This window comes from Sphaerodactylus townsendi, linkage group LG13 (assembly GCF_021028975.2).
Source record: "Sphaerodactylus townsendi isolate TG3544 linkage group LG13, MPM_Stown_v2.3, whole genome shotgun sequence".
Lineage (NCBI taxonomy): Eukaryota > Metazoa > Chordata > Lepidosauria > Squamata > Sphaerodactylidae > Sphaerodactylus > Sphaerodactylus townsendi.
The window spans coordinates 15018321-15045570 of NC_059437.1; the positions used below are offsets into that span (position 1 = coordinate 15018321).

The 27250-nt window shown below is 44.3% G+C and overlaps 1 protein-coding gene across 1 annotated transcript; it reads right to left on the reverse strand.

Moving 5' to 3' along the window:
• Nucleotides 1–1592: 1592 nt before the first annotated feature.
• On the reverse strand, nucleotides 1593–26401 carry SRPX2 (sushi repeat containing protein X-linked 2). The gene is made up of 11 exons (XM_048513693.1): nucleotides 26279–26401; nucleotides 19751–19896; nucleotides 11312–11395; nucleotides 9168–9359; nucleotides 7980–8156; nucleotides 6056–6182; nucleotides 5789–5910; nucleotides 4932–5111; nucleotides 3667–3800; nucleotides 3460–3581; nucleotides 1593–2542 (listed from the first exon to the last, which is right to left on the reverse strand). The coding sequence occupies exons 2-11, from the start codon at nucleotides 19818–19820 to the stop codon at nucleotides 2362–2364; spliced, it is 1389 nt and encodes a 462-aa protein (XP_048369650.1). The 5' UTR covers nucleotides 19821–19896; nucleotides 26279–26401; the 3' UTR covers nucleotides 1593–2361.
• Between the last annotated feature and the right edge of the window lie 849 nt (nucleotides 26402–27250).

Here is a 27250-nt window from a genome sequence, read left to right on the forward strand (position 1 = left end):
ACCCGCTGCTTGACCTGGGCCTGGTTCTGGAGCAGCAGAAAACAAGCTTGCTCTCTCACCAGCATGACATCCCTTCAAATATCTAAACATGGCTTTCGTGTCACCTCTTAACCATTGCTTCACCAAACTAAACATCCCCAGCTCCTAAGTCTCTCCTCGTGTGGTTAGACCTTTTTTACCATTTTGGTTGCCTTCCTCTGGACCTGTTCCAGCTTATCAATATCCTTCTTGAACTGTGGTGCCCAAAATTGTACACAATGTTCCAGATGAGGTCCAACCAATGCAGAATAGAGAAGTACAATTTCGTCCCTCAATCTTGACACTACACTCCTATTGATACAGCCCCAAATTGCATGGCATTGGCTTTCTTGGTTTAACACAGAGGAGCATTCAAAATAGTCTTATCTTCCACACACCCCACACCCTCCATGCTTGCACAGTAGCAGTCTAAAGTAGTACAAGCCCATTCTGTTGCATGTGTTCCTGGCTGAGCTGCATGTTTCTCCTTGCGTCTTCTCTCTGCTTCCCCCTTGGATGCCTTTCTTTGCAAACACATTATATTCATTTGGGTAATGGAATCAAATTGGGCAGAAATATCTTTTTTTGCTTAAAGAGAAACAAGCCAGAGTTACATATTTTCGGGACTCTAACACTCCAGGATGACAGCGCATGGCATGTGGCCAAATGAGGGAATGGCCTCTGCCAAATAAATAGGGCAGAGGACTACAGACGTTCCCTGTTGTGTATCTCTGTTCTTTTCCTTGCTGACTTGTGTTCCTCTACACCCATGGTGCTGTTCAGCATATTGCTGCACATTAGTTAAGCACAGCCTTACAAGGAGAAAAAGATTGGTGTTTGGAATATGCTGCCACAGGAGGTGGTGATGGCCACCAACCTGGATAGCTTTAAAAGGGACTTGGACAGATTATGGAGGAGGATTGTTTATGACTTACCAATCTTGATTCTCTCATGATCCTGAGATTGCAAATGCCTTAACAGTCCAGGTGCTGGGAGGCTGAAGGCCACTTGAGAACCATTGCTTTCACACACATCCTGCATAGCCCGAGCTCCCAAAGGCACCAGGTGGGCCACTGCGAGTAGCAGAGAGCTGGACTAGATGGACTCTGGTCTGATCCAGCTGGCTTGTTCTTATGTTCTTAAAGGTTTAAGCAGCAAAAGGTCTGTTTTCTACTGCTGCTATGCTAAGGATTGCCCTTCTTTTAATGACTTTTCCCATTTCCCCCTTGCCAGTCACAGGACATAATATTTGAAAGTATTGCTTCACTTCTTTTATTAATAAGAAGTTCAAGCACTCTGTCTTCAGGATTCTTGCTTTCCTCCTTCTGTCCTGCGTTCGGATCTAGTACAAGGGTTTTGCAACCTGTGGCTCTCCAGATGTTCATGGACTACAAATCCCATCAGCCCCTGCCAGCATGGCCAATTGGCCATGCTTTGGCAGAGATAATGGAGCATGATCCATATTAGTGAAAGAGATTACAGGTTGCAGACCCCTGATCTAGTACTTTAGTGACTAGATTCGCAGCTATACCGTTTCATACGATGGAGTTAAGAAAAAGCTGTAGGCAATCACATTCGTATCAGCAGTTCTGTTTTAGTTTTCAGTGAGCAAGGATGTTGAAAGGAAGGCGATTGCAAACCACCTCTGGTCATTTCTTGCCTTGAAAACCCCATGAGGTGGCACTTGATGGAGTCACCATGAGATAGTTGCAACTTTACCTTAAAGGGAGTTAAAACCCATCAGAGAGCAAAAATACACACTCTCTAAAATAGGTTGTCTCTACTCATAAAAAGAACAATTTACATGAACAGAACCAGAATGTAGTTTCCTCTACTGGCTGAGGGCAATGTGGGATTGAGAAAACAGAGCTTTATGGATATCCTCTAGTGACTCGTCTGGATGAAATCCTCTGACCAGAGAATGCATACCCTGCATAAAGAGTCAACGGTACAGTTGGGCAATCTGGACATAATGATACTAAGGGGGCCCACCCTTTGGATGGGAAGGGATACTTCACACGTGAAGTATCTTCTCTTCCTCTTGAGCACAGTACAAAAGTCAGATGTGTGGTCTCATGCGATGCCCACACGGCGTATTAATGATTTGCTTTTGTTCATGTGAATGCAGCCCTAATCCTATAGCAGTCTGTGTTGCAACGCAGAGCCCTGGAGAAGCAACCTGCTCTCTGTTTGAAGGTTCAAAATAAGCAATTCTTCTTTCATCTGCAGTCGTCATCCTCTTTCACCCGCAGTCACATACAATGTTGAAAGAAAGGCCTAGTCTCTTTAGAAGACGAGGGAGTGAAAGGCCTACAGCTGCCTTTATAGGTGGAGCAGCTACCATCAGTCACACATGCCCCCGTTCTGATTCCTCCAGAGTTCTTCCTGGTTGGTCAACAGGTGGGTATCGACCAGAGAAAAGATCTCCTCGGGTGTGACGGGCTGGATGTAGCGCTCATGGTCCACACCGTCTTTGTCAACAAACACCATGCTGAAACGTGAACGGGTGATATGCAGAAACTGTCTGCAGAAAGGAGAAACTTGAATTAAAGGACTCACCACATACCTTGTCAGAGAATGTAATGGTTGAGAAAAGGGGCTGCTAACTTAGTCCTAGTTTGAATTTTATGTATTTAAAGTGTTTGGCTCAGGGCAGCTCATGCCACCATAAGAGGTTCAGTTTTTGCAATTCTAAACTGCAATATAAAAGATGCTTTAAAAAAGGGTGCAAAGTTGTAAAAAAAAAAACCCCTCCCCCAATAGCAAATAAAGTTTAATTTCTCATTGATAAGCTACTTGAAGCACTAGGAAGCTGACTCATTCATGTACATGGCAAGAATAAAGAGTGGTCATGCTCCTTTAAGAACATGTTAGGAGGTGGAAGAGATGAGTAGAATCATGGAGTTGGAAGAGACCACAAGGGCCATCGAGTCCAACCCCAAAGAACTTTAAGAAGGAAATGGCTTCCCTCATGCAGAACCAGTCCTTAAGGGGTTGAGGAAATCTTGAGAACAAGATTTCAGACATGTCTAAGATATTCCCCATCTTGACTTGAGAAGTCAGGATCCTGCTTTGACCTGGTAAACTCAATAGCAGCACCAGATGCCCTCTGTCATACCCACCAGTGTGTCTCCATTTCAAGTTAAGAACTTCATCAACAACCTTACTTTTATTGCTATCTCTATATTCTATCCCTTCTAGATGTTAAACTTCTTTGTTGTGGGGGACAGGTTCTATTGAAGTTGGTACCTACTTGATGAGCTACCCTTCATTCCAGAGTGGGAATTTGAACCAGTTTTTTGAGCCCACCAAGCTTATCCACTGCACTGGTGCTCTTATATTAAACAATACAATCTGCATATCCAAAGATACTGATCCCTTGAGAGATGAGTTGGGGTTCCTCCACCCTTGCCTTGCGTATCCCAACTTGCTCGCACTAACCTGAGTCCTTCAATGATGTCATCTGACAACTGGTGTTCATGGATCCGCCCTACCTCATGGGGCGGCAGCCCCACCAGCTCGATGATAGTGATGTGACGCAAATCCAGCCCGCAGGTTGATTGCTGTGCAGAGAGAAAAGTGTCTGGTCAGAACTTAGTCTGTGGGGGAGCAGTGAGAACGGGGGCACAGAGGGCCAAGAACACTTGCCTGCAGCATGGCAGTCTGCATCTTGTAATACTGGTCGGCGGGGTCAGGAGCAGAGATGATGAGCAACCGGCGCTTCTCGTAGAACTGGTCCATGAGGCCGGCAACAGAGTTTACCTCCGTGTTGATCTGCATGGCTAAGGTAAGGTGGAGAGGTAGAGGGGTTTTTGGTGTCTTTTTAGTATATCGGGAGGTAGCAACTATGAAATTTCTAGCAGGCTGGAGGAAAGCTGCCAGTGTTGTATAACTGCGGGCCCTGGCACAGAAGAAGAAATTCCCTTCTCTCTGTCTCTCAGGAAAAATAAAAGCCTCTCCAAGGCTGTTTTACTAACCGTAGTTCTTATAAATACTTGTATATATTGGGCAGTGGACTCAACTCTGTAAAAAATTAACAGCACACTTCTGAGTAGAGTCACCTCCTTCCCAGCTCATTTCCATCAATGAACTCTGGAATGCAGTTTTGCTTAGGATTGCACTGTACCGCTTCTGTCCTGTTTATCAAGGGCATCATTTTAATCAAAATAGTTTGGAACTGACTAGATCTATCCAGCAGTGCAGCCCAAGTTTTCTAGGTCAATGGTCCTCCTGTTTTTCCAGACTCAGGAACCGCCTTTAATTGTCACAATGATGCCTGCTTTTCTTTAGCTTTCTCACTTTCTGCGGCTTTCCTGCATGCAGCTTAGACAAGGACTTTTCCTCCTACCGACACATGCATCCGGTACACAATAGCCGCCATTTTGTTTTCTGCCCTCCAATTGTAGCCTTTTTGCTTTATGTTCTTCGTTCCAGGAAGGCTACAGGTAGACATGGTATGTGTCTAAAGTTTGGAATGCCTAATTCATCTTGCTGGTTCTGATTGACCTTCCCTGTAGCCTTTACCATCAATACTCTCCTTTTACACCTTGTAGTGAGAAAAGGAGCAATGTGAGTCCAGAGAACTGGAGAAACCATCAACAGTATTAAACATGTGGCAATTGAATCCAATACTCCCTTCCCATATCATCTCTTCCAAACATGACACGTACACCTGCCTTGTACAATGTTGTTAACGTGACCCTACTGGGCGATGCAGAATTCATTATGTCAGACTAGAGCTGTGGAAATCCAGGTTCAGGTTTCCACTTTGCCGTGAGAGCTCACCAGGTGACCTTGGACCACTCACGCACAGCTTCATCTCCCTCACTGTGAGGGAACCATGAAGGAGGGAGAAATTCCTTGGAGGAAGGATGGGATTTTTAAAAAAAGGATACACCCCCCCAAGCACTTACGTGTGCAGGTAGGCTGAGAGCCTGACCATTGGCGGCTGGACTGACAGACCCGCAATGAGGCACCTTGCTGTTCATAGCCGCCATCGCAGTGATACTCGCAGGTAGCGCCGTAGTTGTTGCCTACTGAGGTGCATGTGAGGTAACCGTGTTCTGGTGGCTTCAGAACTGGACATCGTATCACTGAAGGAAGGAAAAGAAGTGAGCTTTGAGGATTCCCTTCACTTTAACAGAGGCTGTGGAAGGCCCTGACAGAAGCCCTGAGCTGATTCCTCAAGTATTCCATATTTCTCCAAAGTCACTTCCTACAACGGGAGGTGAAGTCTAATCATAGTGAAGTTTAAATACTGGCAGCTCTACTCACAAAGAGAATCAGTCTTTAGTCTCAATAAATGCAAAACTAGTACCCCAATAGGAACTGATCGGCTTGAGTTATGAATTGGGAAGTCTTGGTTTGAATTTCTGACATTAATTCACTATCTGTTCATCTCAGCCCTAAAAATAATCCTTTCTCTCTTATAATAATGACCTATCTTACAGGCTTGTTGCAAGGGTTACGAAGATAATATATGTCAAGGTAGTCAGTGTTTGAAAATACAACATAAATACTTTTATAACTGATCAGAAAACCCAACTTCTCCCACAAATTCAAAGGAAAAGAAAAGTGAGGTGTGTGACAGTTATACTGCAGAATACTCAGCCCCTTCAAAATTGTCAGCTGGCAAAGGTAGTTGCTGGCCAAAGTTTTGGAATTCACTCTAGCTACATGCCTAGCCTGAAATGGACAAGTTCCAACCCACAAACACTGGGATAGGTTCCAGAAATGTGGAAAAGTCAGTGTCCTCTTTCCTTTCCCTTACCTTGAACCCTCACAGTAAACTTGCAGGTGGCTCGGTTGTGCGCCTGGTCGTACACGGTGTAGCGGATCACATGCTCCCCTTCTGGAAATTCAGAGCCTGGTTCTGGGCCTCGAAGCATCACGCTGGACTCAAAAGATAGAGACCTGAGTCAGGACAGTACGGTGAGTGGGAAGTGCCATTTCAACCCTGCTGGTACTTTGTGTCAAGGCTCAACTGAAGCCATCCCCACCAGGAAGTAGGTTCTGGGGGCCATTCCCACAAGCTCACTGTTTGATGACACCGTCAGCAGAGTCCGTGGCCCGTGGGGGGTCCCAGTACACCGTAGCCACCAGCTTGTCAGGCTCTGCTATCCGCTCTCGAGAGTCAGGGCACCTGATTTTTGGAGGGTCTATATCTGTTTGGGTAGAATTGGAAAGGAACTCCATGGAAACAAGCTGCAAGTGGGAATGAATTTCCATATCAGTCTAGAGTGGCGTTTTTGTCTTTTATACTATGGTGACTTGTTACTAGTTCAGGTCATGTGTACCTATTTGATTCATAGCTCACTTAAGAACCATGCTATATTAAACCTATAATTCATCTACCTGAGCACACTCCATATCAACAGTCAGTAGCTAGAAACAGGCTGTGATCAGTTCCATCCCGTATTAAATCTGCAGCATTTGGCAGGTAGAGAATTTCTTCCATTTCCAAAGCCGTCATGGACATGAAGAGGTATTGATCTGTTTTAAAACCATCATTCAAACTCCCTCGGGATCCATGGAAAATGTCGTTTGGAGCCAGCTGGAAAGATTTTCTTATAAAGAACTCTTATTGCCTTCATGAAATCATAAAGCCCAGAGTTGGTTGGGTGGGAGGTGGGGGAGAGCACGACTGTCAAGAACATAAGAAGCAATCTTCTGGATTAGACCAGTAGTCCATCTAGTCAAGCATCCTGTCTCCCATAGTAGCCAATCTGTTCCCCTGGAGAGTCAACAACCAGGTTATGAAGGTCAAGGCCTGTCCGGAGGCGTAGCTCCAAGGGGATTTGGGGGGGGGGTGCATGACACACCGGGCGTGTGCCCCTGGGGGTGTGTGATGGAGGCAGGGGCGGAGGAAACACCGGTGCACCAGGTGCTTTCCCACCTTGCTACGCCTCTGGGCCTGTCTCTGATGTTGCCTCCTAGCACTGTGATTCAGAGGTTTCCTTTAGTCACTCTGGCTAGTAGCCACCTATCCCCCCATGAATCTGTCTAATCCTTTAAAACCATGAACAGAAGAGGGCAGCCAACATAACTAGGCTGTTGCAGCACCAGTTTTAACACTATAGCATGGATAAACCAGTATTCTCCATACAAATTGAAACTATTTTGAAATCACCTAAAATCTACCGTTTTCAATTGCAGACTCTTTTATGGATGGAGGTGCTGTGTTTTGACCTGCTGTGACAAAGAGCTAAGGTTACCAATTTTCAGCTGGGTCCTGGAGTTCTCCCTAACTAAAACTGATCTCCAGACTGCAGAAATTGTCTCCTTTGGATGACATGGCAGTTTGGGAGGTCAGTCTGTACCATCACATTCCCAGTGACCTCATTCTCCTTCTCCGGCACAGCCCCATATCTCCAGGAATATCCCAAGAAGGAGTTTTCTGTCTTTGGTTCTTAGAAGAAGAAGAGTTTGGATTTATATCCCTCCTTTCCTTCCTGTAAAGATTCTCAGTGGGGCTTACAATCACCTTCTCTTCCTCTCCCTACAACAGACACCTTCTGAGATAGGTAGGGCTGAGAGCATTCTAAAGAATTGTGACTTGCCCAAGGACACCCAGCAGACTTCACGTGTAGGAGCAGGGAAACAAATCCAGTTCACCAGTTTAGAGTCCGCCGCTCTTGTGAAAGAGTGGGGAATCAAACCTGGTTCTTCAGATTAGAGTCCACTGCTCTTAAACACGACACCAAGCTGGAGTTGGCAATCACTATCACAGCAGAAGTAAGCCATATTCTGAGCTAACTGATCTAGGATACTTTTTAAAAAGCCTACTTTCCTGGTGCTATTTTTAATATACTGGGGATCCCAATTGGATTTGAAAGCAGCATATAAATCCTTTAGAATAAAAGAAATAAGGTGAAGCATGACTGGGGACAATAGGTGTGCCTCCTTTGTTTGGCCTTGTATGTGAAGGGTTAAGGTTGGCCCTAAGTAGGGTGAGAATTTACCTACACAGATTGGGTCACTGCCGCTCCAGTGCCCGTCCTCAAGGCACATGCGCCTGCGATCTCCTTCCAGGTGGTACCCACGCTGGCAAGTGTAGGAACAGTAGGAGTCCAGCTTCACCCCATTTGTGCATTGATATGAACCATGGTGTGGTACTGCCAAAGTATGGCATCGGATCTCTGAAACCAGAGAGAGAAGTGAGAGTTAACGTTGGTACAGCAGCTTTCGAACACATAATTATGCTATCCCCACAAAACCCCGGCAGGATAGGAAATATGACTGCCATACTATGGGGTTAATGCTGGGAAACTGTGCCTCACTTAAAAGCATGTCAAGATTTCCAGATTCATAATTCAGTTTCACAGACCAATAAACCTGGCCATGAAATTACAATCCCCTGGGCTCATTCCGCACATGCAGAATAATGCACTTTCAAACTGCTTTCAATGCTCTTTGAAGCTGTGCGGAATGGCAACATCCACTTGCAAACAGTTGTGAAAGTGGTTTGAAAACGCATTATTTTGCGTGTGCGGAAGGGGCCCTGGATTCCTTGAAGGGTTTGCAGTTAAATTGGCCTCAAACTAGCTGAAGCACTGGAGAGAGCAGGCAGTCTGAAAACAAAGCCCACCTGACAGGTTTGCCTACTTGTCTTTTTTACCTGGAGGCTGAATCTCAGCATTTTGCTGGTAGGTTATAAGGATGGTGTTCAACCCTGACAGGTTTGGTGTTTGTGCAATGAGATGCTGATTTTCCTAGAACAGCTCCTAACAGCATATCAATTTCTTTTTTCTAATGCAGCATTCCCCTTTCTTGTATGTTCAGGCCCAGAAGCACAGCATCAGCTGTATCCCTTTAACAGCTGTGAAAAACGTCAAAGCCCTACCGGAGCATGTTTTTCTTTCGCTTTGACTTCATTTGGCGAGCCAGATTTGCTTGTGGAGCTGCTGGGTGGGTACTTATGCCGAAAATAAATCTATTTCCAAGAAACAAATGCAGGAATGTACTAGGATGGTGGGCCAGGCCCTAGGGGACCATACAACAGCTGTAAGCCTGCTGCCGCTTTGATTTGCTCTGTTAACCATGGGGGGAAGATTGGCTCAACTTGGGCAGGATGTCCTGAAAACAGCCATGGTGGGGAAACAGATCACAGGAATTGGTCCAACATCCAAACACAACAGACGGTCACTTACGTCTGCAGTAGGTCATCCCAGACCAATGGCGGTTTAGTAAGCACTGGACCGACCTCCGGCCAACTAAGCGGTATCCTCGGTGGCAGGAAAGCTCGCAGCGTGTCCCCATGCTGCTGAGGTAATTCCCTCCCCGGGGAGAGTAACAGGTAGCCTCCCCATGGTGAATATTTAATCGATGACACCACTGGGGCACTAGAGCGAATGAGAAAGAGATGCTTTACTTCAGGGTCTACTTGTCAAGACCCAAAGCTGTCATGATTGTAATGCCAGAAAAAATCGCCAAAGTACCAAAATAATTTTGCAGCATTTCCCCCCTTTTTCTGTGTTTAACTAAAAATGAGAGATGCCAGGGTTCACCTCAAGTAAGGAATTGGGCCTGCTAAGTTGGCGTCTTTATCTTAATCTAGTTGTGTGTGAGGGAGTCACTCCACCTGTGCAGAAAACAAGATGGTAAAATGAACCGTGTTCCCATTCAGCCTTTAAGAGAAGGATCGTGGAGGATTGCATTTCTGGAATGATCTCCCACGGGTTTTTAAAAACACTTTTGCGACTTGAAAGCCAGCATATCAAGCAAAGTGGAGGGGCAGAATCTTTCTCCCTGCTATTTTCTTTTCTCTGGGTTTCTCTGCTTTCATGGCTTTTTAACAGGAAAGCACATTCAAAACAGGAATCCACTTCCTGTCACCCAGAGGGTACAGTCAGTTCTGCTATCTTGGCATTTTACCCACTGGTATAGTGAGAGGGGGCATGAGGGGACTATGGCCCCGGGTGCCATTTCCTGGGGAGGGGGGGGGGGTGCATTGCTGCCCCTCCTTGCAATTGTGCCCTGGTCTCATCTTGGAACAGAGTTAAATACCCAAAGCTCAAGAAAATACAAATAGCAGGCCACTAACTGCAAAATTATAAAAATATTGAAAAATACATATTTATTACAAATTAAAACCATTCAATACATTTTAAGGTCTATAATAGCCTCCATTACAAATGTTCACTTACACATTACACAAATAGGAACTGCTAGACAATTTTTGATCCTTGCTCACCAGAGACATTTCAGCCAAATGCCTTCCTCAGTGGTCAAAACTAAAACATCTAACATCTAGTCTAGAAATAATATTTATTACAGTCTTTACGACTCAAATAATTTGATTTGCAAGGGTAACTTCAAATTGCACAATTGAATTCTCAATAAGAGATTGATACATTGTCCTAATATTTACCAAATTCTTGAAGGAAAGATGATCTATGACTCCTATAGCAAGGTTTTTGTTGTATTTCCATCATAAGTTACCAGTTGTAAGGCTGGAGCAAGTAGTATAAGGGAAGTAATATAAAGACTTTAACCTGAGAACCTTGGAGAACCAATGCTAGTCAGAACAGTTTACACAGCATGAGATGGACTAATGATGAGATTCTACATAGTGCAGTTTGCTGTATTCTGATGTGTGGAGCAGCTGTAGTTCTTCACTTGAGTGGAAAGATACTCCACTCATGGGCTTCTCCTTTTGATTGTTTCTTAACTTGTTCCAAGCATTAAAACAGAACTGGAGGTTCAGCTCTGTTGAATTTCTGCTAGGATTCAGCCTGCATACTTCCCCACCAGCTGCCTCTAATTGGTTTCAGCAACTGGAATAAATCGTATTGGTGTTGACTAATTTCTTCTTTGTACCAGCCATTATTTCTTGAAATCAACGCAACCATGGAGTAAACAACAGTTGCTGGCTGTCCCCACTGGATCCCATGGCTGACATTCTTCAGACTGACTAGAAAGGCTTGTTCCCAGAAAGAGCGGCTGACATTTTGCCACAGATGTTCCAAGCTGCCCCTATGTTTCCCCCCCAGAAAACAATAAAAAGAATTTCCAGAACAGCAGATCAAGAACTTGCGACACATGGCTTTAACATGAAATAAATGAGAACATTTGGAGATAGTCAAACATCTTAAGATGGTAGATTCTTGGTTAATTGCCTCAAAGGAAGGAACTCAATACATTCTGTTTGTGAATAAGAGAAAAAAGAAATGAGTTACAATGTTTGTTCAGAATTGCTAGTTTAGGCAGGACCACACTTTCAAGGACCTCCCCCAAGAGAATGTTTAAGATTATTTTTACTTCAGTTTAGGAGCTGTTGGTTGAAAACCTTTACCTCTGTGCTGTGGGGGAGAAACCTGTGGAGTTTCCTCAATGTACACTTCATTGGTCTGCCTTTCTGCAGCAGCATAGCCAGATCCTAGCACAAGGGAGAGAAAATCAGACCGTGTCAAAACCACCTCCACAGAGTTCCTACTCAGGAATACGGTTTCACAGTGGTCAGCAATGACAATTTTCTGTTTGTGTAGTCTTTTCTGATGATTAAATCACTGTCCCTGATTTGAAACTGGTCAATCCCTTTCTTTAAAAATTTCTTTCTGAAGGCACAAGAAAGTACAGTTTAACTTCTAGAGGATTCGGGACTGGTCTTTCTGCCGGTAAAGCTGTGGAGGATGAAACGGGGGTGCTATGACAGGATGCACCATTGTGGGCTTCCTGATAGCAACTTGTCACATCCAGAAACATCTCTGGAAAGAGGGCTGAATCAAGATGTGATGAGTCGCACCCCTAGAGACAGGTTGAACTATTTCATATGCAAAAAAATCCACTGTGAAAAGCAAAGGATGTGTGCATTAATTGGCTTCCCAAAGCTATGACTGAATTCTCAGAAAAGGACTCTTGTACAATTATTGCCCCCCCCCCCCACCTCTTACCTGGCAACAGTGTGAGTAAACTTGCTGTCATACGCCAGCAGACAAAACAGGTCTTGTGCCAGACCTATTAAGTATAAGAAGCAGTCTTCCAAGCAGACAACTGTTTGCTCATTGCAAGACTTTCCAATGTCTGTATTATAAAATGGATTCAAACTCCTTTCTTTGTTCTTTGGATACAGAACCCAGCCTAGAATACTGACTTTGATTAACATGAAAAAGCCTTGAGAGACTGCATTCATTATAATATTGTCATTGGAGTATCTGTACAACTTTTCCAGACCAAAAGCTAAGCAGAATCTGAGATCCCACTTACAGGATTATGAGGACTGGGAAACATATTCCGTTGCTATCTTCTCAAATGAATTGGCACCTTGGATCTCTTTGGAGGGTCCTCCTTTCTGTGCTGGACATGAGATTGTATAGTAATCATTTGTGGAGATAAAATGAACCCAGGGTGATTCTGCATAGCATAAATAAAACGTCTTGACGTTTTAAAAAGAACTATTTTGGCTTTTTCCCCCCTCCCGCACAGCATGGGAAAATGAAGCAGTTCAACCCCAAAGGGTCCTTTTACTGCCTTCACCCACACCATTAGGAGCTCTTTCATTTTCTCTACAGCTTGTACCCACCATTTTATACTGCTGCAGGCTAGTGAAGGCTGCCCACCATTGGCAGAAGGGTCCCACGGAGGTTGTATCTGCTTGCAGCTTATCCGTCCGTGATTTCATTATATAAAGTACACGAATAAAGTTAGTTTGAACTGGCGATCCTGTGCATGTGCCGTTTTTTCTTTTTTCCCCCAATGAGACATCTTCGAAGTTGTGATGACCAGTAGTGCAGCACCTATGGGGCAGGGGGTGGGGGGAGCCGTGGCGGAGGCATGGTTGGGCTGTGGAGGGGGTGTGGTGGGGGCATTCCAGGGTGGGGCAGGGGCGAACGATGCTGTGGCAGGGGCGCAGAGTGTGCACGCGCACTGGGGGCAGTTTTTTCTCACTCCGCCTATGGTGATGACTCAAAATATGCATGTATTACAGATTCTCATATCAAGTCATTGCAGCTTCGAAGATGTCTCATTTTTAAAAAGAACAACATCTGCACGAGTGTGCCAGTCCAAACTAACTTTATGTACTGTATGCAATGAAATTGCACACAGATGAACTGCAAGCAGAGGAAATCTCCGTTGAAAATGAAGAATCTCTGCAGAAGTACAAAATGTTGGGTGCAAGCTGCAGAGAAAATGAAAGTGGAAGCTGGTAAGTCAGTTGGGAAATGTAAAGTTTCCAGCTTTCTGCACAGCAAGCAGGGAACATTTTGAAAATGTTTCAGGGAAAAATAAAATGCTATTTAGTATTTTAAAAAATAAAATATTTTGAGGGGAAAAAAGTAAAAACGTTTTCCAAACATCTGGAGGAAAAAGCTGTGTGGAATTCCAGCAGGGAACGCTTTATTTTGCAACCTGAAAACCGTTTGTGTTGCGTGGGATCAGTCTCTGTTTCTCCACTGTTTTGCATAACTGAATGGGAATGCAAATGGAGAAAAAAAAATCTTTAGTGGCCAATGACCATAAATTAATTTGCTGATGGCATTCCAGATTATGAAGTCACATTTCCACTGGGGAGAGGTCATAGTTCATCCTCCTCACTTTCCTGAAACCTTCCAGTTTTCACTTGTAAATGTTCAAAAATTTCTCTTCCTAATCTTAGTCACCATGCCCGAGTGCCTGCATAATAGCCGCATTAGCCTTGAAACAGCATCTTTGCTAAACAGAATCCCAGATGTGTCAGTTACTGTGGTTGACAGGAATTTTAAAAGGAAAGATGCCAAGACTCAAGCCTAGCTAACTGCCATGTTGGGTGAGATGAAAAACCCTTCTCCCACCCCAAGTGTGGTCTGCTTGTGATGATGCATTACGGCAAAGGCATTCTGCCCAGGATCAGAGGTACTGTGGTCTTTGTAGATATTTCATGTGATTCGGGAGTGTGGCTATGGGCTGGAACGAAGCTTCAGTTCGCCTCCTGGAAAAAGCTGCAACGCTGAAAGCTGGTTGAGAAATGGACGACGCTGCTATTTCTGCCTTGCTTATTTTGGTTCCCTTTTCCAAATCTACCCTGTTTCCCCAAATATAAGACATCCCCGGAAAATAAGGCGTAGTAGAGGTTTTGCTGAAGTGCGAAATATAAGGCATCCCCCAAAAGTAAGACGTAGCAAAGTTTTTGTTTGGAAGCATGCCTGACGAACAGAATATAGAAATATAAGACATCCCCTGAAAATAAGACATAGCGCATCTTTGGGAGCAAAAATTAATATAAGACACTGTCTTTTATTCGGGGAAACCCGGTAGCTGCCAGAATTGCTTTACTGATGAGCTCTCCATGGGGTAGGGACTCCCCCCCCCCCCCCCGCAGTTTTCTTGCTGGAGAAAGCATCTTTAAGCGTCTTTTTATCCCTGTGGGGAAAAGGAAGGGTTTTCTGCAGTAGGAATTAAAGCAGCTCAAATCTCCCCGCTTTTTCATCAACAAAGTAGTAGGAGGGTTAAGGGTTAAATTTTCCTTTCTCTCTCTGTGCCTTTCTTCTCTTTGATAAAGCATTGAAAGAAGAAAAACAGAGCCCTGTGTTAGTTGCAATTTGGTCCCCTTGCATGTAATTGGCTTGATTCTGCAGTTCCCCTTTATAGGTGTTAGAGAGGCACCAATGCCCCATTGCTTTACTTAAAAATATTGACATCCTGCTATTACAGACTACAAGGCAGCGTTCTCTCTCTTTCTTCTATACACTAATATGTAGTCAGACAAAATAAATAAAACAGCTCAAATGCTGTAAAATAATGAGATCCAATGAAACTGGCTAGCAAATGTGAAGATTAGCAGAAACTTGCCTGTCACTAAAAACGTGCTTTGTAATAAAATAGTTTTAAATCGGTGCCCAGGGAATATCTCTAGGTAGGCTATTATACAATCTAGTGACCGTAATTGAAATGGCTGTTCTTAAGTAAAAAAAAAGTATGCATATTTTTGTTTTACTTACAAAAAATTAATTTTGTTCCTTTAGTTATACGCATGTAGATGAAAATATTCTTGGACTATGTCACTTCAGTTCCAAGCACAGATTCACATGCTCCTTTTTTTTGTAAAAAAAAAAAAAGATCTTCATGTTCTTGTCTGTCTTTCCTGCTATATTTGTATTTTCTTCCCACATTCAATTGCCACCTCCTTCAGTATGAAATGATAAGTTCCAGGAATGTTTTTACCACAAGATGACTTTTGTCTAGACTGGGCCTCCTTCCCTCTAAGGTGCTCCTATTTTTTTTAGCAAAATAAAAGTGCTGGACCACAGTCGCCCTAAACTTTATATTTGCCACAGGGTTCCCATGGTGATTGTGTGTGCTATAGGTTGGACTTGATGCCCCTTGTGGTCTCTCCCAACTCTATGAATCTATGTGACAGCTCCTTATTTTACCATCTTCAAATCTCACCCCTCACAAGACTTTTGGTCTTCAACCTCAGGAATGTGGGATGTCAGTCATTCCATTTCTTGAAGAGAAAGGCTGAGTCAGCCTTCTTGAGCCAAAGTTGAGATATCTCCGGGGACCATAAATATGGTCACCACATCACCCTTCCTTTCTGAGTTGAAATGCAGACATCAAAACCATCTTTTTCTGGTGCTAAATTTATTTATGGTGGTAAGGATTACTTATGGTAGGCACTAGAAGATCCAGATGCACCCTAATAGGAAAGATGGCTGAATTTTTTTTAATGAAACAAAATACAAGGGGGTACAGTAAAAAAATATACAAACCATGAAAAGAAACACTATACCAAGTCTACACAACACATATACATAGTGAAAGAATTAATTATTAATAAATACATCACTAGATGCAAAGGAATATTTATTGGTGGGCAAACATGAAGGTGGAATGGCATCGATGGGCAACATGAAGCTACACAACTTGATATAGGGGAGAAGTTTTCTTCCTTACCAATTACACAGTTCTCTGCTGAGGAAGTTGGGAGTGTGTCTCCCAGCAAAACAATGATGATGATGATGATTATCAGGAATACCTGTCTATGAACAGTTTAATGTTTATGAACTGATGTTTTCAATAAACTGTTTGATATTTTGCTGATTATCTGACACTAGATATTCTACATTGTGACGTCTTTTGGATGCTGATATACAAATTTGCAGGGTTTTTGGTAGTCAGAGCATTAGATACTGTTTATTTACCTTTGCATCTATTGATATATTTATTAATAATTACTTCTTTCACTGCATATATGTGTTGTGTAGTCTTGGCATAACGTTTCTTTTTGTGGCTTGCATTGTCAAAAGTTGATGACACCCTGTGAAAAGTAAAACTAAGTGCACTGTGACGTTTGGGGAAGATAAGGTACGAAGAAGGAAACCGGCAACCTTCAATTACATATTTAAATTTAGTAATAGAGTAATGCGTAAAATTGCATGGTCTGTTATTTAGATATCAAAGTTTGTCAATTGACTTTCAAACTGAATATAGTTGTGTACAATTGTAATTTATGTAATGATGTAACAATAGAATATAATTGATTTTCAAAAAATAAAAAAATGTGGGGATCCTCCCCACCCCCTGACCATGTCTTTTAAGTGTGGCTTGTAGCTGAATACCTGCAAATTAGGGTTGCCAGCTTGAGGTTGGGAAATACTTGGAGATTTGAGGTGGGGGGAGGGGGGACTTCAATAGATTGTAATACAATAGAATACACCTTCCAAGGCAGCCATTTTTTTCCAGGAAACGGATATCTGTCACCTGGAGATCAGCTGTAATTCCAAGAGATCTCCAGCTACTACCTGGAGATTGACAACTGTACCAGAGGTAGACCAGGCCTGTTCCAACTGAGCCCGGAATCTATTGACAGCTGAGATATTCATACCTCACATACCTCCAAATAACACCGGGAGACAGGCTTCCCTCCAAACAGCATTAAGGAACATTAATGCCACGTGCCCCCAGCCCATTCCTTGGCTCTGTCCAGCTACCGTTTGAAAACCCAAACCTCTCCCATTTGGGGTGGCCTTTCTACCACTCCTTCGTTCATGTGCTGAATAATTATTGGAAATACATGTTTCACATGGGCTGAAAATAGAACAACAGGAATGCCTTTTCCAAAGAAGTAGGAAATACACTAATGTGTTGGAGTAATTCCTAAATGCTTGTCTCTTTGTGGCTGCCAGAGAGGAAGGAGGCATGATTTCCTTTCTCCTTATTGTGAGGAGAAACAGGCAAAACCGTTAGCTGAGGAGAGGAAGAGAGTGCCTTGTGTTCATAAGGGAATTCTGTAAGTTTCTGACCCGTACTGCTCTCAGTATTTCAAGGCAGTCATCTCTACAAATGTCAGTTACTGTTAACTGCTGCCTCTGTTTTTCACTATCTGGAAATGTGGATAGGAGAACAAAATAAGCCAAGTTTGTCACTGCAGTGTCTTTCTGGCGAAGCTTCTGCGTTGTGTGATAGGCAGAATGAGGAGTGGCTTTTGGTCCGGAGACTCAGAAAGAAGCTTTCCTTGCCAAAGTTCTTCCTGTCATGCATCTATTAAAGCTGTAGGAGTTTGACCAGGAAAAAAAATCTACAGGAAAGATCTTTTAAGTCTCGCAGGCATCCAGCTGTGCTCGACTGTGCAAGATTTCAGAGAGAATTTTAAAGTATGGCAGGAAAAACTGTGACCGCCTCTTCTGCTCAAAATAGCTTTGCTTGCTACTAGTGACCGCCAGGGATGGGTTTTTAATATGACACATGAGCCAAGGAAATTGAGGCTTGACATCTTAGCTGAGAAAGGAAACAGGCGCTTTTTCTGCTTACTGTCTGTAAGCAGTCCAGACGAACCAGCTCTTGCCAAGTACTCTGTGTGCCAGCCGCAGTCAAGGGCATATGGAAAAGTTTAGTTTTTGCTCTTGCGGCTATGAGGCGGAGATGAGTTATTTACTCAGCTCTGGAGATGGTCCTAACCCCGAAGATTCACACTCACCCTACCCCCTAGCAAGGCAGACTCACCACTAACCCTTGGGGGGTTCTTAATTGCTGATTCATTGCCTGTCAACTGACTTTTCCCTTTTGGTCACTCATCTTCTGTTGTTTCTTGGACCAACTTTTGGGCAACTTTTGAGAAAGAATCTAACTGGTATGGTATCCTATGGCCAGTATGTCTATGATGGCGTCTTCAAACCGTTGCCCAATGCTCCCCAAAGAAGTCAGTGACTGCAATCCTAAGAACAATTTCCTGAGAGTAAGTCCCACTAAATAAAGTGGGACTTACTTCTGAGTAGACCTGCTTAGGTGCGCTCTCCATGTCTAGCCAGGTCACAAAAAACCCCCAGAAGCCTGGGGGTTCCTGAAAGGCTTGACAAAATTTATTCTGGCAGAAGCTTTTGTGAGTTTAAGCTCACTTTGTCAGATGTCTGGAGTTTTCCTCTTTTGCAGATATTTATATTTAGAGTTACAAATGGCTCAATATGTTTTAAATGAATCCCCTTTTAAAATGATTCTCTGGCTGAAACGTTTTGAAAACGTCTTTCGTTGCTGTGCGATCTATTGACTATATTTCCCATGCTTCTCTGCTTTCCTGAGCATCCACCTCAGCAGTTCCCCCTCACTTGTTTTTTTGCAGTACTATTCTGTTTGTTTGTTTTTTATTTTTTGGGGAGGCAATTTTTGAAGCACTGAGTATGTGTGGAGTATAGAATGCAGAACAAGGCAGTGAAACAATGAAGGACTGATTCACACAGAACTTTAAAAAGAAGAAGAAGAAGAGTTTGGATTTATATCCCCCCTTTCTCTCCTGTAGGAGACTCAAAGGGGTTTACAATCTCCTTGCCCTTCCCCCCTCACAACAAACACCCTGTGAGGTGGGTGGGGCTGAGAGAGCTCCGAGAAGCTGTGACTAGCCCAAGGTCACCCAGCTGGCGTGTGTGGGAGTGTACAGGCTAATCTGAATTCCCCAGATAAGCCTCCACAACTCCAGCGGCAGAGCTGGGAAGCAAACCCGGTTCCTCCAGATCAGAGTGCACCTGCTCTTAGCCACTGCTCTTAGCCACTACGCCACTGCTGGGAGAGGGGAAAAATAGAGGGGGGGTGGGGAAATCAGGTAATGGCAGCCAGAAATTGTTTCAAGGGAATGTGTGCAGACATACATCATTGTAAGGAGGTGGGGGTGGGGGGGGTGAGAGACGGAAAACATTTTAGAGAATTTGTGTGGAAAGGGCCTCAGTGTGAAACAGAACTAATTAACAACTGTGCTATTAATACCTATGGTGAGGTATACCACACTTAATGAAATCTTGGGCCATGACTCAATTTGGACTCAACCTAATCCAACTCATTTTCCTACAGCTCCATGGCAGCTGCGGGAAACTTACTCAAGTATTAGAGGGCCCAATTCAGATAGGGGCTGTGGCACATGGGAGGGATGCAGCACTTTCGCCCCCACCCTTCATCATTTTTTCAGGCTGAAACAGATCTTGGGTGGGGGTGAGTGTTGTTTGTCCATTCCAAAGCTGAACATGCAGCTGAATATCCATTGAACTTTTTCAGCTGCGTGACAGGCTGGTGTTCAAAAGCCAAGTTTTCCCTGGCATGAAGCTGGATGTCTTCCCACTTGCCAGATTTCTCAGCTGCATCATAAGCAGAAAAAGCCATTTCTGTTTACCTGGCTGCTTCACCTGCTCAGTTCTGCAGCAGGAATTGGAAAGGTGGGCTCTTCTCAGCACATGACACTACGCCTACTGGACTTCTGCATGCTACCCAACTGTCCAATGGCAGCAAAAACGGCTGCTCCTTTTAAATTCTGAATTGGAACATCAGTGCCTACCTTCATACCAAGTGGATAATGCCACCTCGGCCCAAAGAAACAGCAGGAGGCTAGATGTGCCTTGAAGCATCCTAGAGGAGAGACCTGGCTGGCAGAGTTATCCCAACAGGGCCCAGTGGATAATTTGGAGCAGGATACAATGCAAGCTTGGGACCAACAAGAGGAGAAACAAGGTTAAAGCAGGAAGGACAATCTACCAGGCTAACATTTGAACACTGACAATCAACGGCATTTACTTCTAAATAATGCAACCAAATGTGACAAAAATATATAAAACACTATACTGCCGGCTACAATGAATATACTATGCAAAGATGCATATTAAAATATTTAATACAAAGTGCAGCTAATATACATAAACAAGTGACATAATATGAGAGAATCCAAATGATATAAGAATAAAGAATCCTCAAAGGATAAAGAAGTACAGTTCTTCGGAAAGTTCACATAACAACTAGAATTCCATTGAAGTCCACAAAAGGCTAAGAAAACTTTCTATAAGTAAAATTTTCCAAGAAAAGTTCTTGGTGATTTTTCCACGTTTCATAGGACAGAAGCTTCTACTTCTTCAGTCAATAGGTGGAGAGGTTGTCTTGTCTGTAACAACTGCAGGGATTATTTTGTCTTTGAAAGCTTTAAGGTGATCTCCAAAGTATAAACATGTCCATTCTGTCTGGGCAGCAACTACAGCCAGAATGATGCTACAGTGAGCATTAGTTTTTGTTTAGTATTAATGTGTAAAACATTTTAAATGTTGGTTGTGGTGGGTTTTCCGGGCTGTGTGGCCGTGGTCTGGTGGATCTTGTTTGGACCACGGCCACACAGCCCAGAAAACCCACCACAACCAGTTGAATCCGGCCGTGAAAGCCTTCGACAATACATTTTAAATGTTGGCCTTCAGTTCGAGTCTGGTACTTTGGTTGGAGTGTTATTTAGAAGACCTGAATTCAAATCCCGCATCAGCCATGAAGCTCTCAGGGTGACCTTAGGACAGTTATTCTGCCTTGGCCTAAATTACCTCACTGGATTATTGTGAGAGATAAAATGGACGGGGGCCACTTCTACTGTCTGGTGCTTTTTAAAGGCAACGCAGGATGGAAGTATGACTTGATAAATCAACTGTTTGATGGATGCTGAAGAACATTAGAAGGCATAGTCAAAGTTTTGAGGGCACTTATGCTGAAAATAAATGAAATATATTGTTGAATTTTCCATGGGTCTCTGTAAACCACTCTGAACATTTGGAAAGACTGTATATCATTCTTTGAAATACACACATAAATAATTAAAACAGACAATGAATGATCCCTGCCTTGGGGAGTGGTAGATACAGAGAAAGATTTCAGTTCTGATTCACATGCGGAATGATGAACATACATATCTGCAGTCAAAAGTGTCACCTATGAAGTAAAAAAGTTTTTAAAAAATTCTATGTAAAACATGTTATGCCACCTGTCTCTCTAACATGGGATTCCCAAGCCAGAAAACAACCGAAATCATTAAAAGAAACTTGCATATATGTAAAACAATTAGACAAACTGCACAAATGGGAAGCAGGGTAAATTAGGTGCCATCAAACAAAACAGAAAGAAAAAGAAGAGTTTGGTTTTATACACTGCTTTTCTCATCGGTAAGGAGTTTCCAAGTGGCTCACAAACTCCTCCCCTTCTTCTCTCCACAACAGATATCTTGTGAAGTAGGTGGGGCGGAGAGAGTTCAGAGAGAGCTGCGACATACCCAAGGTCACCCAGCTGGCTTCATGTGGAGGAGTGGGGAAACAAATCCAGCTCACCAGATAAGAGTCCGTCTCTCATGTGAAGGAGTGGGGAATCAAACCTCATTCTTCAGACTCCACCTACTCTTAACCGCTTCACCATGCTGGCTAGCCAAAGACATGATAACCTTCTCTGTAACTGCATATGATCTTCTTGACCCTCCAAGATTCCTTTCAGGACTATATAAGCAATTATGGGCCTGAGCAAATTAATTTCCCTACCGCCTTCTGCTTTTCTCTTTAACTTGCTCTCAAGATGACTCTCATGCTTCCATACTTTAGTGCTTCATCAGGCTGTTTTTGTTAGCCTTTTGGTTTATTTCCAAAGTCATATTTTTCTGCATACTTGGGGAAGGAAATGCCCACTTCACTATTAGACAGGGTGAATGAAACAGTCGAGGTATTAGAGCACTGGCACTAATTCACTGGTCCGATTCCATCATTGTTTATGTAATGTGAGCCAAAAGTGACTGTTAGTTAACACAGAGGAACAGGCCGGGGGCACAGAAAGGGGGGAAAGATTCTCCGAAAAATGGTTTGCAGCAGGCACAGCCAATTAATAGCACATCTGTCCAGCTGAGAATGAGGTACAGTCCAGCTGAGAATGAGGTGCAGCCATTGTAGCTGCACAAAGGAGAACCAGAGTTTGGTTTCCTTGGTGAGAGTTGTTGCTTCTTGAAATCTGCATTATCATTTTGCCCTTTCATTAGTAGCAGTGAAGAAGGAAAATGAAAGACGTCAGCATTATGTTTACTATGGATTTGGGTCAATGGAATGGAAAAGCCAAACAGCCAAACCAAGGGAGAGAAACATACACACACAGAGAAGACTGATGGGAAGGACAGTTAAGTAGCTGAAAATCTTAACAAATAAACAATGAATAACAAGGAGTGTCTGACAACGCACAGAAGCCGGTATCCTACGCATCAGTTTGACAAATGGGAGAGGAAGAAGTACGACAAAATCCAAACAAACCAGGGAGTCCAGCTGTTTTTTCCTCCTTTATGCCAGTTTTGCGGTTAACAAGACAGAGAACATTTGCACGCAGGGGTGTTTCTCTTTAAAGATCAGTTCTTCTCCCCAAGGCCCTAAAGCGTAATGACCTGCACTACTGGTCTGGAAATATACGAGTGCCAATGTGGTGTAGGGGCCTTATAACACTGGGAAACTTGGGAAGGCTTCATTCAAATCCAACCAAATGTTACGCTTTCCCCAGAGATCAAAGTGGAGAGCAATGTTGTGAAGTTCTCTGCTTCCCAGGCCCATGTGGGCCCAATTTAGATCAGTAGCATGGCACACACACAAAAGGAACTGGAAGGTCTTCCCCTGCTGTTTTCCCAATCTGAAATGGTGCTGGGAGTGTTATTTGTTCCTCTGGGGCTGTGAGTATACTAATGAGCAATACATTATATTTCCAAAAAGGGACAAAGCATTTCAGTTTGGGAACAGTTGCAAGAGTAAGGATGATAGATGAGGGCTTGGTGTTGCATGATTCCTAGTGAAGCTGCAACGTCACTTCCTGTCATGTAACAGGAAGAGACATCATGTGTTGCCACGACACTAACAGTCTCCCAAATCCCTATTATTTTTTTTAAACATGGGGCATTGCTAGAGCATTTTGCTCCTGCTACTGCACAGGTCAGAAGTGGGTTACTGGAAGCCAAGGACAATAAGTCTACTATAGTGGAAGACCTGGCATTCCTACACAGTAAGGACTAAGTGTTGTGGCCCTGAGCTGAATTGGTCCCATTGGTCCCTGAGAAGCACTCTAACCCAGAATCCTCTTTGGGAAAATATAACATACTGTGAGGTGGATGACATAGGTGGATGGCCTTGTCTGGTGACAGAGGGTCAGGTTAGAGACCATTGTAGTCTCTTGCTGTTCTTTTATCATTCACTAATAAATGCTGTCCTGACCTAGGGCCTTTCCCCAATTACCTTAAGCCCCGCGTTACTCTCCTCAAGTAGCGCGGGGTCCCCCAGCACTCCCCACAACAGGGGCGGCGACAGTTCAGCTGCCCTGATGCTGCCGCGCCCCCTCAGCATCCCTGGCGCTCTTGTAAATGGAGCAGGGTCGCCTGGGCATGTGCCAGGGATGCCACGCGCTGAGAGCAGCTGAGAGCAGCGCGCGGCATAGGGGGGATCGTGGTGAGTGGGGAAACGCCCCTAGACAGTCCAGGCCTGCCTCATCTCATCAGATCTCAGAAGCTAAGCAGGATAAGCCCTGGTTAGTACTTGGATGGGAGGCCACCAAGGTATTCAGAGTTGCTATGCAGAGGCAAGCAATGGCAAACCACCTCTGAATGTTTCTTGCCTTGAAACACTATGGGGTCACCATGGGCTGTACTTTTCACCACCAATGAATGTCTCCCCCCATTAAAAAAATGGGGGTCTGCCTTTGATGTAAGCACACAGTGCTATTACTTTAATCCCTTTCATGAAGCTTCTTCATGGGCAAGGCTGTGAGATTTGGTTTGGTAAAGAAGACCCCATGTGACACTGCCTTATAGAAAGTTAGACCCTTTGCACATCCAGTTATGAAATGCTTGCTTAACAGCAATTCTTTAGAATCTCAAGAGGAGACCCTGCTGCTACTTGAGATTTTTAACCTGAAATTGGACCTTTCTACACACAACAGATGTGTGATGCCACTGGTGTATCACCACTTCACAGATTTCTTTTTGTTTCATTTATTGTGGTTGCCAGCAGAAACACTATGTAAAACATTACTTTAGAGTATGCTATCGGTTGAGACTTCACTGGGCGATTTCCCACTGGCGATTAACCCTGGGATAGTCACCCGAAATATTCAGGTTTCCTCGCGATCTCCCCACTGCCGAACTGCGGAACACCGATCAGTCCCTTTTCTGGCACTCCCCCTACCCTTATCACGGGATTTTCCTGAACCTGCTTGTATGTGCACCTTTTTGAAAAAACACTCCAATGGGAGCTAATAGGAGATGGGGGCTACACATTTGAGGGTCCATAACTTTGGCCCCCATGAACCAATCTTCACCAAACCTGGGTGGTATCATCAGCAGAGTCTCCTAAAGATACTCTGAAATTGTGGAGCTGCAAGCTTAACAATTGCACCCCTGACAGCAGGCACCCCCTGCAAGGGGCAGGCCTAGACGTCTTCACTTGAAACATGCTGCAGTGAGGATGTTGGAACCTGGATAAAAGGTGCTGATTCTTTTGAAACTTGGTAGAATCTAGATCAGGGGTAGGGAACCTGCGGCTCTCCAGATGTTCAGGAACTACAATTCCCATCAGCCTCTGTCAGCATGGCCAATTGGCCATGCTGGTAGAAACTGATAGAATAATGCTGGTCCTGAGCATCTTGAAACCCTACAATCTAGGTAAATGTTCTCTTGGGAATTGACCACTTTTAACTTGCAAAGTGTTTTGCAAACTAGATTGCACTCCCAAGCAACGTTTCAAGGCAGGTTACTAATATTCCCAATTTATACATAAGGAACTGGAGCTTGTGGGGTATTCAACTGCCATATGGGACCTGGAGATTTCCCAAATTACAACCGATTCCCAGACTGCACAGGAGAAACTGGGTACTTTGCAGGGTGGACTCTAAAGCATTATACCTATTCCTCCCTATGCCCTGCCCTCTCCAGGTTCCACCTCCAAAATCTACAGGAATCTCCTTCCCTAGAGTTGGTAACCCTAACTGGAGCCCAAAGCTCCTCCGCAAGCCCGTCTCGAACTCAGCTCGTTAACCAGTGAGACGGAATAGCTCTTCTTAGTGAACAGTTCCCCAAAGCATAATCCACTCCCTGCTATCTCAAAAGTAGAACAACCATTGCACTTCTCAGCTGGCAGGATTAGAAAAACTGCCACATGGATGTAGATGTACTTTGTCAATTAAGGCACTGGATTTGAACTCGCATCTTCCCAGTCAAATGTGTCAAGCTACCTTATATTAGGGATACCAGCCTCCAGGCAGAACCTGGGAATCCCCCGGAATTACACTTCATCTCCAGGTTACAGAAGTCAGTTCTCTTGGAGACTATATGGCGTTGTGCCCTGCTGAAGTCCCTGTCCTCCACAGGCTCCATCCCCAAACATTCAGGAGTTTCTTAGCCTGGATCTGGCAATCCTACCCTCCCAAGTGGTACCAGTGGATGGGGAGTGGGGGGTTGGAACCCTCCCATATACCAAGACAGATCATCTAGCTCTGTGCTGTGAGCTCTTTAACTGGCAATGGCTTTAGAGGGTTGAACTCCAGCTGAACTCGGTTAAGTGCACAGAGACTGAACCTGGGAACTTCTGCACCCAAACAGGGATGCCTTTTTCCAGTCACGGGTCCTTTCTCTTCCACGACATCACTCTGACTTGAAAAAGCAAATACTAAGAATCTTCTATTGAGTTCCACTGGAGGGGAAACCCATGCACAGGAACTCTGGTCCTTACCACAACCTGGGTTATCTTTGATAAAATCACTTCCTCATTTTTAAATCTGGCAAGGCTTTTGTAACTTGACCACAGCCACTTCCACCAACCTGGAATTCAACAGGCAGGGCTTCTTCTGGCATAGAATGGCAGAGATGTACAACACTTAACCTGTTGAATGTTGGTTTCTTAGTTGCTAAAGGCACAGGAGCCCTCCCAGAAAGAAGGCAGCGACCGTATCTATCCATGTGCCTCGGCATGTAGCTGATTTCTGGGGGGTACAAAAGCAGCCAGCCCACAGCTCTTTCTCCTGCTATCGACAAGGCAGTCGGCTAACAAGAACACCTTACCTGTCTGGTGGTGTGTCCAGCTATTGCCACTTGCTCCTCTCTCAGCACAAGCAGGGAAACTTCTCTTCCACTTTCTCAAAACGAGCCTCTTATTCTCACAGGCATCCCAGACTCAGCTAACGCTGCCCAGATGTTTCTTTAAAGCTGCCCTGTCCCTCAAGGAGGAGGAGAAAAGAGTGAAGGGGGGGGGGGGACGACGGCAAAGAGGCCCATAAGAACAGCCTGGCTTTTTCAGAGCGGGAGAGATTTCTGCAGAGTACACAGCAGGATTCAAGGAATATAACTAACCCTTTCCCATATTCCTAGATACACTATGCCGGCTTTTGCACAGTTCATCAGTCACAGACTCTTGGCTAAAAGAAAGGCAGGGTCCATCAGCCAACAGACCATAATCTCACAGGGCTAGGGCAACACACAAAGGGAGCTGTGCAACCAGTGGAAAAATATAGCACAGTGTCTGAAGAGAACAGACAACAGTGGTGTTTCAGGGCAGTGGTTCCACAGGCTTCCCTACCATGGTATCAATGGGACAGTAGAGTCAGTAACTTTGTCATGGTCAACCCAAGGAGGCTATTTTGTTGGCCCTCAGAATTGCACTGCACAGGGTGCCTGCCATGGGTTTGGAAAACCCTGGAGATTTTGGGGGTAAAGCCTGAGGAGAGTAGGGGTTGGGGGTGTGTGTGGCTTCAATGAAGTATAATGCCATAGAGTCCCACTCCCAAAGCGGCCATTTTCTCTAGGTGAACTGATCTGTGTTGTCTGGAGGTCAGTGGTAATAGTGGAATATCTCCAACCAACATCTAGAGGTTGGCAACCCAAGCACTTCATCATCTGAAAAGCACTCCCTTGGAATGTCATAAGAGTGTCAGTTCATGGGAACCTCTAAAAATCAAGGCTCCCCAATCTTTTGAGTCTGTGAGGACTACTGGAAACAGGTTGTGAGGGCCGCCACAAAATGGCTGCCATGTGGAG